The following is a 14474-nucleotide window of genomic DNA, read 5'->3' as shown; positions in this document are numbered from 1 at the left end:
ATTCAGTAAAGTTAAGGTTAAAAAAATTTCATCAAATCTTCATAATCACAAAATTGGCCAAGAAAATGGACTACTTCCAACCATAAATAATAGAATCTAAATCTAAACACATCAAATCTCACCGTTAGTTTGAGGTTAATGGTTCTAGAGATTGCTTCATCATTGATGAAAGCTCACAATTATCAATTAAGCAAACATTCACCTCAAAGGCTAAAACTCTTCAAGATGAAGATATAATCTGATTAGGACTATTATTTCTTTTAAAAAATTTGAATCCCCCTTTAAACCCAAGCTCATGAACGAACTTGAACGAACAAACGAATGAATGGATGAATGAATCAATGAAAAACATAGAAACGAAAGAGGAAGATGGCTTTGAGTGTTAAAGACTTCAAAACTTTCATCAATTGGCAAGAAATAGTCGCTCAAGTCTTATTTTTAGTAAAGAAACCCAAGTTGAGATTTTTGTAATATGTCAAGTCCTTTAGTTCCTAGTTTGACCTAAATCAGTTTAATTACATTCTTATACTGAGGTACACGCTAGTTATAAAAGGTTAAGTGATCATGAAAACTTCAAATGTTGAAAGCTCGACCCTTACCTTCAAATCTCTTAAATTACAATTCTAATCTTTCAATAAACAATTTCTTTTAATTAAGATAACAAAAATTAAATTTATTTGCTAAAATTTTCACTTAAATGTTAAAACTTGTAACCCTAAATTAAGGTGTTACAACTTGACGTCCGGTGTGGGGCAGATGGGTTGTCGTACATGAATTTCCTAATAAAATCAGCCATTGTTAGAAATCAAATTAACAACAAAACGAAACTATTTAGACAAATTTACAGCAACAAATACTTATAAATTTGTAATTTATATACTACTCCAAGATTAATTTGATACAGAAAAATAGATAGAACAAGTCTTAGGTATTGAAATTAATGAATCATGAATGGGGGATATTTGAAAAAATATACTGTATCTGTATGAACGATCGATCGGGTGTGGGAAACAGCAGAAGAACCCACTACGTACCCTAACAAAACTTATATTTGGATTGGTGCATTCAGCTGTATGGACCACATTGTGGTTAATTGGGTTTGGCCACTTAGAAGAGCTTTTGGAGACCCCACATTACAAAATGCCTATAAATACCATACCATGCAAATGTCAAGCAACCAACACTTGTGGGATTTCATCATTTTCATCATCTCCAATGGCTATTCACAAACCTTCAAGTGTCGTTTTCTTGGTGTTTTTATGCTTGAGCATTTGTGCGGCTGCTAGAGTTCTCTTATCAGTCGAAGAGGGCTACAGTCATGGTGGTTATGAAGGTGGCAGTTTATCTGGAGGTGGTGGTGGTGGAGGTGGTAGTGGTGGTGGAGGAGGAGGAGGAGCTGCTTATGGAGGAGGTGGTTATGGATCCGGAAGTGGGGCTGGTGAAGGTGGTGGATCAGGGTATGGTGGTGGAGCTGAAGGAGGGGGAGGCGGCGGTAGTGGAGGAGGTGGTGGAGCTGGAGGAGGAGGAGGAGGAGGAGCAGGAGCAGGAGTTGCGGGAGGACATGGTGGGGGTTATGGTGGAGGAGAAGGAGCCGGGAGTGGTGGTGGATACGGTGGGGCTGGAGGAGCAGGTGGCGGAGGTGGAGGTGGACATGGTGGTGGTGGTGGTGGTGGAGGAGGAGCCGGTGCAGGAGGAGCTGCAGGCGGTGGGGGATATGGCAGTGGAGGTGGAGCTGGAGCAGGAGGAGGTGCTGGAGGATCACATGGTGCCGGAGGTGCCGGAGGAGGTGGCGGTTCTGGAGGTGGAAGTGGTGGCGGTGGTGGAGCCGCCGCTGGGCATGAAGGTGGTGCAGGCGGTGGGGGATATGGCAGTGGAGGTGGAGCTGGAGCAGGAGGAGGTGCCGGAGGATCACATGGTGCTGGAGGTGCCGGAGGAGGTGGCGGTTATGGAGGTGGAGGTGGTGGTGGTGGTGGAGCTGCTGCTGGACATGAAGGTGGATATGGAGCTGGTAGTGGTAGCGGCGGTGGTGAAGGCGGTGGTCATGGTGGCTATATCCCTTGATCATAAAATCAACTCTTGGTTCCATTTATAGTCTTAAAATGAGCATATAATTTACTCATTTTTCCCATTATAAAATTCCACAATAAGATTCAACGAGACCTCAACCTATACAGATGAGATGCATCCAATCGATTTGTATTCTTACTATTATTTATATGTGAGATTAAAGTTCATTGTGCTTTTTTTATTTGCATTTTGCATTTAGTATTCTATTTTCTTACAACATATGTCTAATATCATCTATGAAAACAAAACAAGTGTGTGTCGATTTTGTCAAGAAACATAACTTTAAACAAAGAGTAAATTACACGAAACATATTTTTAAGTAATCAGGATTCTATCAACCAAATGTATTGCACTTTGATACCCAATCTTACTAAACAAACACCTAACCAAAACACTCCATATTCCCTTATCCGGATAAACCCCATCTTCCACCATTTTCACGACCCATTCCTGAGCTTCAACCACACCATTTGACTCACACATCCCATAAACAAGACTCGTGTATGTAACCAAATCGGCCCTCAAACCATGTTTCTTCATGGCTTCCAAGAGTTGACTCACAAGGTCAACCCTACGATTCTTACAACACCCATTGATCATTATGTTGAATGTGATTTTATCTGGTTTCACCCCTTTCACCACCATCTTTGCCATAACCTTCAAACCATCATCAATCCTATCATTACAACAAAACATGTTGATAATTGTGTTATACGTGACCAAATTAACCCCAACCCCTCTTTCTTCCATCTCGAACACAAGGTCAAACATGGCTCTAAAGTCGTTGACTTTTGAAAACCCCATTAATAGCTCATTGAATGTTGTCAAATCAGCCATGTTCCCCATTTTAAAGAACAAATTCATAGCTAAATCCACTTTTCCATTGGCGCATAAACCTTTGATGAATGCATTGAAGGTGGCTGCATTTGGTGCACAATTCATGTTGTTGATAAGGTTATAAGCTTCTTCAAACATGAAATTACGAGAAAGGACATCCACCATTGATGTGTACACCACAACATTCGGGTGGCAGCATTGTGTTATCATCTTGTTCCATGTCTCTGATGCACCTACAAAATCCCTACATTTTGCATACCCGTTGATCAAAGCTCCATATGTTGTTACATTTGGAAGGAATGATTGATTTTCCATTTCAAGAAAACAAGAAACAGCTTTCTGCATATTTCCAATAGAACAGAACCCATGTATGAGAGTGTTGTAGGTGACAACATTTGGTGAGATACCCTCTTGGACCATTTTGTTATAAACTTCATACGCATCTTCCATTTTCCCTTTCATGCAAAAACCCTTTATCAAACAAGTGAAAGTGAAGACATTCGGGTTGCATTGTCTCAAGAACATCTTGGCCATTATCGCAAGTGAAAACTTAACTTCACCAAGATCTGAAAGGGTGTTTATAATGGTTGTGAAGGTGATTTCGTTTGGAAAAACCCCATGAATTACCATGTCTTCTATTAACTGAAACGCCTGGTTTAAATCACCTTCTTTGCAGAATCCCTTCATTAAAGCATTATATACAGAAACCATAGGAAAATCTCCCATAATGGTTTGGACAAGCTCCATTGCTTCTTTTACCTTACCAAGATAACACATTGAAGAAACAATGGTGGTGTAACTCACTTCATCTGGAGAACATCCTTTCTTTGACATTTCTACAAGCACCTTGTGTGCACCATCAATCCGATTGTTCTTGCATAATGCTTTCAATAAGATGTTGTATGTATACTTATCTGGTTCCATCCCATCTCTCTTCATGTTACTATAAATAGGATTAATCATATGAAACTTATTCTCGTTCAACAAAGCATCCAATAGATGGTTATAGATCTTAACAGTAGGCTTACACCCAAATTCTTGAATTCTGTAGAATGTTTTCAGCGCTTGATCAGCTGCTCCTGCTCTTCGGTAAGAACTGATTAAACTAATGAATAAATCTTCTGAGCAACCGATCCCTTCCAGTTTCATCTGCTGCAGAAGGTATTGAACTCCATCTACATCGCATTCATCCCCTAGCTTTTCTATAATTGTTTGGTATGTGAGACTTGTATGTCTGAAAGTTTTTGAATTGGATAGGAATTTAAAATATTCAAGAGCCAAAGTAATGTCTTTTTCATGGTTCAATCTCTTCAAGACATCAGCTTCTCTCAATTCTGTCTTTGGGTTTTGTTGAATTTGTGGATTAAGACTGGCGTTAGTGTTGAAAACAAAAGGGATTGAAGGTTTCCTGACCTTTAGCAGCAAAGAACATTTCTCTTTCAAATGCATATTCTCCTAAACTGAAATTAAAAATGCCATTGCATAGTAACAAACCCCCAAATTCCACTACTCAAGCGTATATCAAAACTAGAAGAAACCCCAATAAAAAAAACCAAGCTTTCAAAGTGATCAGAATTAATGGAATCGGAAAATTTAACAGCTTGGTTAAATAATCACACCAGGAAATTAAAAAAAGAAACCCCTAAATTGAAGGGAAAATATCACGGAAAAAGGAAGTTCATTTATGGCCTTTCAATTCAAAAGATTTGATGAATCAGGTATTTATCATGTTTCTAAAAAAGTTGGACAAATATCGCTTTTAGAATATTTTCTTGTTTGACTAACTATTTTTTATTTTTATATTATTTATTATTTTGTCTTGTACCATATTAAATGAATTGATGGTGAACTTCAAAAGTTCTAAACTGCAACTCAACTATATGATACGGAAGTTGAACCACTTCTTGTTGATGAGCTGACACCGTTTATGATTCATGCGGATTCCACATCAACATGACAGAAACATCCATTTATTTCCTTAACTTCTTCTTACAGTAACTTTATGATTCACTGTGATATACCACACACTGATAAAAGCTTGAAAATTTTGTGTCGATTGTTAAGCTAAAACACCACAACTTATCACACGCACCAATCCATTCTCACCATATATTCTTCTTTAGAATTTTATGATTTAATGTGTGAGCCCGGATGCTGATGAGAATTCGAAAAATTTGTTCCGAAGGGTATATCATTGACCGTGATTTATTACACGTGCATACCCATTCTTTCCCAACAATTATTCTATTTTAGAGGTTAATGATTCGCTGTATTAGCCATACAATAATAAAACTTCTACACTCTTTGGCGATGGGTACATTTCATACCAGAATGTATTACACACATCATTCCATTCTTGCCATTTTCTTATAATAAAAAAAAGGTTAATGAGTGAGCGTACGAAACCACACACTAATGAAATCTCGTAGTACTATGTCGGTGAATGATAGTTTACACCCCTACCATCAGGAGACATCACAAACTCACTGGGTTATCAACTACAACTCTGATACGCTGATCATTTCCTTCAGTACCATATATGTTGCTAATCTTAAAAAGGGGGATATCTAAGGAGGTGTTATGTTTGTCCTAAAGAAGAACAAAATCTAAGGGGGAGTAGATATACGTTGAGACTCATGTTACGATTGTTTCTACTACTACTGCTATTGGTGATTACCGAAATTTGGGTAATTATGTATTATCTAAGGGGGAGCATTCAGTGAAGCATAAAAGTTTTCAAATGATGATTTTTATGACTCCTCTGAATAAGAGTTTTGACATCATCAAATAAGGTGAGATTGTAAGGTCACGGCTGATGATTTGATAAGTCAAACACTTTATACGTTGACCACCAATGCCAGCACCATCATCCGCACCAGCGCCAACGCCTTAAGAACTTATCAGCGTCAACGTGAAGATAATGATCTTATGTAAACTTTGTATATTAGGAAGTTATACGATTATGTATAGAACTGATAGCAGATCTGATATCTTGGTGATAAGGATAAGTTCTTATTACAAATTAGATACAACCCCTTGATTGAAGGGATTCACTAGAATAGTTTTGTATATATTCAACATTAGGTTGAAACCCTAATGTAACGTCTTTGTGAAAGTCTTTATGACCTTTGTTCTCTTGGTGAAAATACCCCTTTCTTGGTGAAAGACATCTTTGTGATTACTCGTGTTCTTTATTTTTCTGTTCGATCATTGTTTAGTTAGTTTGTTCTTTGTTAATTATACTTAAAGTGTATCTGATCAATACAAATCTTCAATAGTTGTGTTTTACACTTGCTTTAGGAAGTGTGGGCCTGGTGTATTCTTTCTCTACATTTTTCTACATTTTTTCGTTTAAGTAAAATACCAAATTGTTACTTTTGCTTTTTGTTTTTTTTACCTTTTTTCAATACAAAAATGAAACATATTTCAACTTTGGTGCTTTTCCACACTTCCCCCTCTTCTTTAGGGAAAATTGTCCCTCCTAAAAAGAGTATTTCATAATAAATGGACAATAAATTATGGACTAAACTTAATAAAAATCAAAAAGCACACGGACCATTTTCATGTTGCATGCAAAATATATGAGTTTTTTATGTGAATCTGCTACAATTTATCGGCCTCATGCCTCTCTTTGAACGACCACGAAATGATAGCAACATTAATCTTGGAGCCTTAAATCTTGGAGTAAACGTTAAAATGATCACATGTATTAATTCTTTCACTAATTAAACATGTAATATGTTAGGTAAATTTCAGTAAAAAAATAGCAACTTACTTTATCTCTTTTACTCATAATAGATAACTCTTTCAGTAGTTAAACATGTAAAATGTATGGTAAATTTCAGTAAAAAAATACCAATGTAGTTAAACATGTAAAATGTATGGTAAATTTCAGTAAAAAATAGCAATGTAGTTTATCTCTTTTACCCTTAATAGCAACATACTTTACAACTTGTTACCAAATATGTAACATTTTAACCCGGTGAACCAGTTGGTTGACCAGTTACCCTTTGATTTTTTCATTTTTTATATTGTGAGAGATAGCAACATACTTGACTTTTATGCTTTAATTTTTATCCATAATAGAAACTTACTTAGATTTTCAATCGCTTATAGAAAATTTTAACCTTTTATTTTATCTTCATTGTGTGGCATCAAATCAAATGGTTAATGTTTCTATGCAAAAAATTGGATGCACATTTGCTTCTGTAAGGAGGATGATGGCAAATTATTGTTGGAGAAAATGGTAAGGGTCACTTTCATTTAGTGGATTCCCATTTCTTTTTATTAAATAAAGTTCATTGGTTCAGAAATTAATAATTATTATGTTTTGATAATTCATGGGTTGTATCTTCTATTTCTGGCTTCAATAAATTGCTTTTTGGGACTTTTTGTTGTAGGGAACTCTAATGACTATGAATCTTCAAGCTCTCAAAACTCCACAACCCTTGGTTATGACAAGTTTTCTCACTATAGGTGCTTATTTGAGTGTTTCATGTAAGCATGAATCTTATATGGAAGTTCTTGACAAACAAATTCATAGCTTTTCATGTTATTTATTGAATAAGGAATCAACCACAATTCCATATTGTGTGAAATTAGAATTCAAAGTATACAATTATACACCTTCCACCCCACACAACACGTGGAAAATACTTCTAGTTATAATTACAAAAAACTTACAACTATCCAACTTAACTTGCATCGCATTCACAAGCAGCTTCCTATAGATAACTAAGGGGCTGTTTGATAATTGTTGATTGAGTATGACTGAGTCAGAGGGATAACTAAGTTAACTTATGAATGAAACTTGTTGTTTGTTTTTGCATCTGACTGACTGTGTTGAATGATGAAATGACTACAGTAACCTCGAGCAACATTTTTTATAATAATTCCTTTATGATTTAGCTATTAATTTGTCATTACATATTTTAAATTCATAATTTATAATTTCCTTAATTACTTATTATTAACTATTGTTTATAATTATCAGTTAACACTTTATATCTTATTTAATATAAACAAAAATCTTACATTTAGAAACATAATTTGATAAATATTGAGATAAAAAAAATGAGCAACTTGTAGTGAAAAAGAAAGAAATAAAAGATTTACTGGTTTTATATGGATTGTTAGCTTGATAAATACATACACATGCAAATAGTAAAAGGATGAATGGACTGGGGTAAGATAATCTTCATACCCAACTCCACCATACCCTTGCACACCAACTATCCTTCCAACACACCATCCTTTTTTCTCCATTACAACCACCATTACCATCACCACCATCATCAAGAATCACCATTATTCAGCCTTTCCATAAACCACCATATACCGCCATAACATTTATCTATCTCCAACCATTTAAACCTACAACAAATAATTATCCAACTCCTTCTCGATCAGCTACACCCACCACCATCTTCATCTAGTTACCATCATTACTTACTTTCACTGTTCTTTTCATAACCGAGCAATCATCAACCATCACAACACATACCACCACCATCTCATAACATGTGACTAGCATCACGCACCCACATTCATATCCGGTTTTTTAAAGGATTACTAATTCTCTATATTCCATCTCCAAGGGGATTACTGGTTCTCAACATTAGTTTTCAACTAATTTTAGAAAAAAACAAAAGAAATTACATGTGGAGGTTGGCACTACCGATGGGAAGACGTTGGCGGCTCTACTTGATGTTACATCATCTAACTGGCTAGAGGGAGAAGTTGCTTCATGAAACTTTATGTTGAAGAAGGAAGGGGAAACAATCAATTAAGTGAGAGGCATTCTTTTCTTTTATGGCACAACGATCTTTCTTTGGGTCAACCACATTTAAAGCAAAGACCGGATAAGTAGTCATGTTAGTGAATGCTCACCGTTTTGGTCATTTTAAGCCTTTATCAAATAAGATGCCAAGACCGAGGAAACTAAGAGTGTTGACCGAACCCAGTCACCTTAATATCAAATAGACCCTAATATATCTTTCATTTAAACACCTCACCGCCATCTTTACCATTACCAACAAATTATCATATTCTACACTGGCCAGTTCCTGATTGCCCTTCTTTGTACTTCTCTTCATCACCATACTTTAAATTGGATTTGTAGACAAAATGTTCCCTTTATATACAATAATGACTTTGGATTTTCTAGCCTTTTCAACACCTCTCCTCCTTCATATACCATAATGGCTAGGGAATTATTATCCTTGTCATGAGAAGGTATTTCATTTCATTTGTTGGGTAATCATTGAAACCATAATGGCTAGGGAATTTATCCTTCTATGTTAACCTGAATTCCTTATTTTATGAAACACATTGAACATTAAAGATGATGTCTTCATCATCTTCCAGGGTTGTTAAGCCACTGTCTATATCAACTATAGGCATCAATAAATGGTGAAAAATAATAACAATTTTATCATAAGTTCCCTCATCATGGTACAAATATGGAACATGGTAAAATCCTCTACAGCTATGAGATTAAAGTCAACCTCGCCATTAATGTACATCTTTATAGGGATGGGTGGAGAACCCACTATGATGTATCTTTGTAATGAAGATATTTTCATAGCATTCTAGCGGTATAAGGAGTTAACAGATGGGTGTCCCTCAGCCAAATGTTGAGTGTTCAAGTCTTTTTTTAGACAAACGGTGTAGATTTACGAGTAGGGTTGGTGGGTCCATGTGTAGCTCGTGCTAAACAAAATAAAGGTTTATTGACTAATAGATTTTCATACAGAAGATGACATTCAAAGGAAATAAGATACAAGGAAATGTATTAAACAAAGAGTCAAGGCCAAAAACATTTAATCAAACCTTTAGAAGAAGAAAACACTTATCATCATAGCTTCAACAATAACTATCAAATAGGAAGAACAAAATACATGTTGTATATACAGTTGACATCAAGATGATACTATTAATTTTCCTTACCCCATATTTCGCATACACTATGTATGATCAACTCAATTTGTATTTAGTATCCTATAATGACAAATAGAGTGGCACTAGTACTTAATATAGCTTTGGGAGAAAATACAAAGACTATTTGGCAAAAAGATGAAATATCCTCCTATGTAAGATACATAAGGGTTTTTTGACATAAGCAAAATAAAGAGAGTTAATCAAAATGACTGACTTGCTAACAAAGTTTGAAATAGAGACCAATCTTAAAATGCTAATAGTTTGGCAAAAGATGAAATCAAATATAAACATAATAACAATCTAATATATATATATATATATATATATATATATATACACACATATATATACACACCAATGTTGTAAAAATCCCGACTAGGTCCCGATTAATCTCTAATTAGTCCCTATATGCTACCCGGCCAAGTAGAAGACTCAGAACAATTAATTACTGCCTATACAATGAGTGAAGCAGTACCGGAAGATTATAAGTTAACACTTTGAATAAGTTTTATCTCAATAAAAGTTATTTAAAAAATGATTAGTATCGTATTAATCATATCAACCTATTTTGTTACAATATTAGTGGTTTTTACGAACTTTGTTTTGATATTTGAAATATTTATTTATTTATTTTTTCAATTCAAAGAATTAACAATTTCGGGCCCCCATTTAATCCCTAGATTAATCCCCGTTTAGTTCCATTAACCCCAGTACATCTACTAGCTAACATCAAACGTTTTTTACAACTTTGATATATATATATATATATATATATATATATATATATATGTGTGTGTGTGTGTGTGTGTGTGTGTGTATATATATGTATGTATCTATATATGTGTGTGTGTGTAAATTCGTCACGAAGGAAATTTTTGGTAGGAAGCTAATAAGTTTTTTTTCTATATATTCTTATGGCAAACCAAATAAATTATTTATTAGATAAATAAATAACATGATTCACAAAAATATTCCTGAAAAAACATCACGATAATTCACTTTTGCGACAATAATTTTATTGTCATTCCCTAAAATTGTTATAAAAATGAATTTCTTTTATTTATCAAAAAATGAATCATGAAAGTGTGTTTTTTTTTTGGGAATTTTTGCTAAATAATCATCTTACTTTTGATTGATTTATTTAATGATTCATTTTGTTGGTTCCCTAAATCAATATACATATAAGAAATTTCTTACTTTCATACCTAAAATTGTTTTCTTATTTGATACGGATTATATATATATATATATATATATATATATATATATATATATATATATATATATATATATATATATATCTTCATAATAAAGTTCGTAAAAACCACCAAAATATCATAACAAAATAGGTCATTAATATGATTAATACGATACTAATCATTTCTTAAATAGTTTTCATTGAGATAAAATGTCTTCAAAGTTTTAAATTATAATCTTTTGGTACTGCTTCACTCATTGTATAGTCAGGAATTAATTGTTCGGCGTCTTCTAGTTGGTCGGGTGGCGTCTAAGGACTAATTAGAGATTAATCGAAATCTAGTCGGGATTTTTATAACACTGATATATATATATATATATATATATATATATATATATATATATATATATATATATATATATATATATATATAAACCATTTAAGGCCATGAAACCAAAGAATCAATCTTCACTAGCGCAAAGAAATTGATTAAGGGCCAAAAAACAGATGCAAATTAAGAGGTTGAATGCACATACACCAGATTATGTCAAAAACTCATTTCTTTTTTCATTTATTTTTCTTTTTATGACTATTATTTTATTGAAAGAAAAACCGAATATATACCTAAATTTATATTTTTATCATTTTCTCATAGACATCCATATTGATATATAAAAAATAAACTTTTTTTCAAAAAAACAAAAATCACTTCCTTTTATTAGTTTTTTTTAATGTTTAGGGTTATTTTTTATCGAAAAAAATGTTATACATATATCAAATTCATAATTATTGGTCTCTTTAAATAGATATTGATATGGATGTAAAAAAAATCAAAATTTTAACTCGAATTCAGTTGTAAGTGCTAAAAACTAAAGTATATATACAATTCAAATTCACAATGTGAATAATAGTGTCAGATTTACATTGTCTTTCTTTGAAAATTGAATTACATAAAGTTCAAATTCACATTGTGAATAAATTCCCTTGTGAATTTTACAAAACTAATTTATTAGTAATTTAAAGGTTAAAATATTATAAAACTACAAGGAAATATACTTCAATTCATACGTAAATTTCACTAAATTAATTTATGAATGATCAAAATGTTGAAATAGTAAGTAAGATTCACATTGTGAATGTCAAAAACAAAATTATACGCATATCAGATTCACGATGTGAATTTGTTCACATTGTGAATCTTACCAAATTAAAAAAAATATATCAATATGAATATTTATTTAAAGTACCAAAAATTTTGAATTTTGATATATTTATTTTATTTTTTCGAAAAAAATAAGCATAAATAAGAATAATAATAATAATAATAATAATAATAATAATAATAATAATAATAATAATAACAAAATGAAGTGAATTTTTTTTGGAAAAAAATTATTTTTTATATATTAATACAGATGTCTATGAAAATAGGATTAAAAATTATGAATTTTCGTATATTTGATTATTTTTTTGATAAAAAATAGGGTTAATATTATAAAGGTCCTAAATTTTTAACGCGTAATTAGGAAAAGCTCTGATATATTTTTTATTATTGTTGTGGCCACAACTTTCTCGCAGAATTATCACTCTAGCCCACTTAACGAGTTTCATGGTTAAGTTGGTTAACTATTTTGCAAAATTAGTCCTAAAAAGTTCAAATTTAGTCCCTGAGGTTTGAAATTTTTCAATAAAAATGTCAATAAAAAGATAAAAATACAAAAAAAAAACAAATAATTGGAAAACAAATAAGAAAAAAATAAAAAAAAACAAAAAGATGAAAAAAATAAAATATAATACGAAAAGAAATATGAAAAAACCTAAAAAAAAACTCTAATATACTCTATATATACACTAAAAAATAGAAAACAAAAGGTAAAAATATTTAAAAAAATTGTTGAAAAATAAAGTTAAAAAATGATAATAAGTAAAATATATATATATAAAAAAGGAAAATAAAAAATGTACATATATTTATAAAAAAGCCGAAAATAAAATAAGTAAAGTATACAAAAAACGAAAAATAAAGTTAAAAAACCATGTGGTGTAACTTTTTTCAAACCTCAGAGGCTAAATTTGAATTTTTTAGGACTGATTTTGCAAAAAAATTAACCAACTTAACCATGAAACTCGTTAAGTGGGCTAGAGTGATAATTTTGCGAGAAAGTTATGGTCACAGCAATAATAATAAAAATATCAGGGCTTTTTCCAATTACGCATTAAAAATTTTGGGATTTTATAATAATAACCTTAAAAAATAAATCTTAAATATAAAAAATACGAAAAACAACTAGTAAGTTTTTTGCTATGATCTGATTCATTGGCGTCTAACATTTTATGTATAGTCTTTGTTTAGGCTCTTGATGAATTGTTCTCTAACGGCCAAAATAGATTATTTTGGTTCTATAATTTAAAATAGTTTCTCTTAAACTCAACCATATACATATTAGATTTGTCTTGGTCAACAAATCTGACCGGTATAGTTTATTATTGTTATCCGAAAAAACCATACAAACCAATATACTTTAAATTATGAATTTATAATATAATTTTTCATATATTAACTAATGTTTATAGATAAGATTTTACATGTAATTTGTCACGTCATGACACGCAACTGCGCAAGTTAGCCAATAAAAGGAAAATACCGTGCAAATAAGTAATAATTGATAATTTGTCCGTGTTCTCTCTGCCTCTCTGCCTCTCAGCATTTCCTTTTTGTATATATATATATATATATATATATATATATATATATATATATATATATATCCAAATCACGTCACCGCTTATAGTTTGATTCCAAAGATGTGTCTCTGGCGTTCGATTTTCCGGCGGCTTGAGTTCGATGGAAATAGAATCAACATCGTCTCCTCCTACTTCACCACCGGTTGGAGCTGGACTTCACATAATCTTTCCCAAATCACCACCGGCGAAAGCTTCCGACGACTGGATACTTGGATCGTCGATGATGTGCTTTGGAACGTCATCATGGCGGTAGAGTCTCTTGTTCTTGCACTTATGCTTGGTTGTTACTTCGTCTTCTGCGGTTGTACTCTGTAACTTGGATCTTCGTATTAATTTGTATATATTCGTGTGATGGTATTATTTGCATCGATTTTCTTGGCAGAAATTCTTGAATTCAAATTGTAGATAAAAGTGTATAATATAAGAATCTTGTAAAAGATTTATGGTAGAAAATAGAAATTGTCACTATTAATGAAGTGCAGAATAGCATCTGCTTTCTTGGTAGTGAGCGTTGTTTTGAGGCAACAAACACAAATTGTTGGTTTATGTTTGATAATCAGAAAAATTAGTGGAGTGAGTTTGCATGCTGAAGATGATATCATAAATCGTTCAAAAAACTAGACTAATATTAGATTTATCCTGGATTGTACTATGTTGTAGTTGTACATTTTTTTTCTTATTTAGAAGT

At 32.4% G+C, this 14474-nt stretch overlaps 2 protein-coding genes across 2 annotated transcripts; one reads left to right on the top strand and one right to left on the bottom strand.

Annotated features, from left to right (window-relative positions):
- Positions 1-1179: 1179 nt before the first annotated feature.
- Positions 1180-2248, top strand: LOC111886919 (glycine-rich cell wall structural protein 1.8). The gene has a single exon (XM_052764524.1). It carries the CDS (start codon positions 1216-1218, stop codon positions 2059-2061), a length of 846 nt encoding a protein of 281 aa, XP_052620484.1. The 5' UTR covers positions 1180-1215; the 3' UTR covers positions 2062-2248.
- An 81-nt stretch (positions 2249-2329) lies between these two features.
- On the bottom strand, positions 2330-4595 carry LOC111886870 (pentatricopeptide repeat-containing protein At3g48810). Its single transcript, XM_023883111.2, has one exon. The coding sequence runs from the start codon at positions 4351-4353 to the stop codon at positions 2383-2385; it is 1971 nt and encodes a 656-aa protein (XP_023738879.1). The 5' UTR covers positions 4354-4595; the 3' UTR covers positions 2330-2382.
- Between the last annotated feature and the right edge of the window lie 9879 nt (positions 4596-14474).

Source organism: Lactuca sativa, chromosome 6 (assembly GCF_002870075.4).
Source record: "Lactuca sativa cultivar Salinas chromosome 6, Lsat_Salinas_v11, whole genome shotgun sequence".
Lineage (NCBI taxonomy): Eukaryota > Viridiplantae > Streptophyta > Magnoliopsida > Asterales > Asteraceae > Lactuca > Lactuca sativa.
This window is presented reverse-complemented; position numbering and strand designations above follow the sequence as displayed.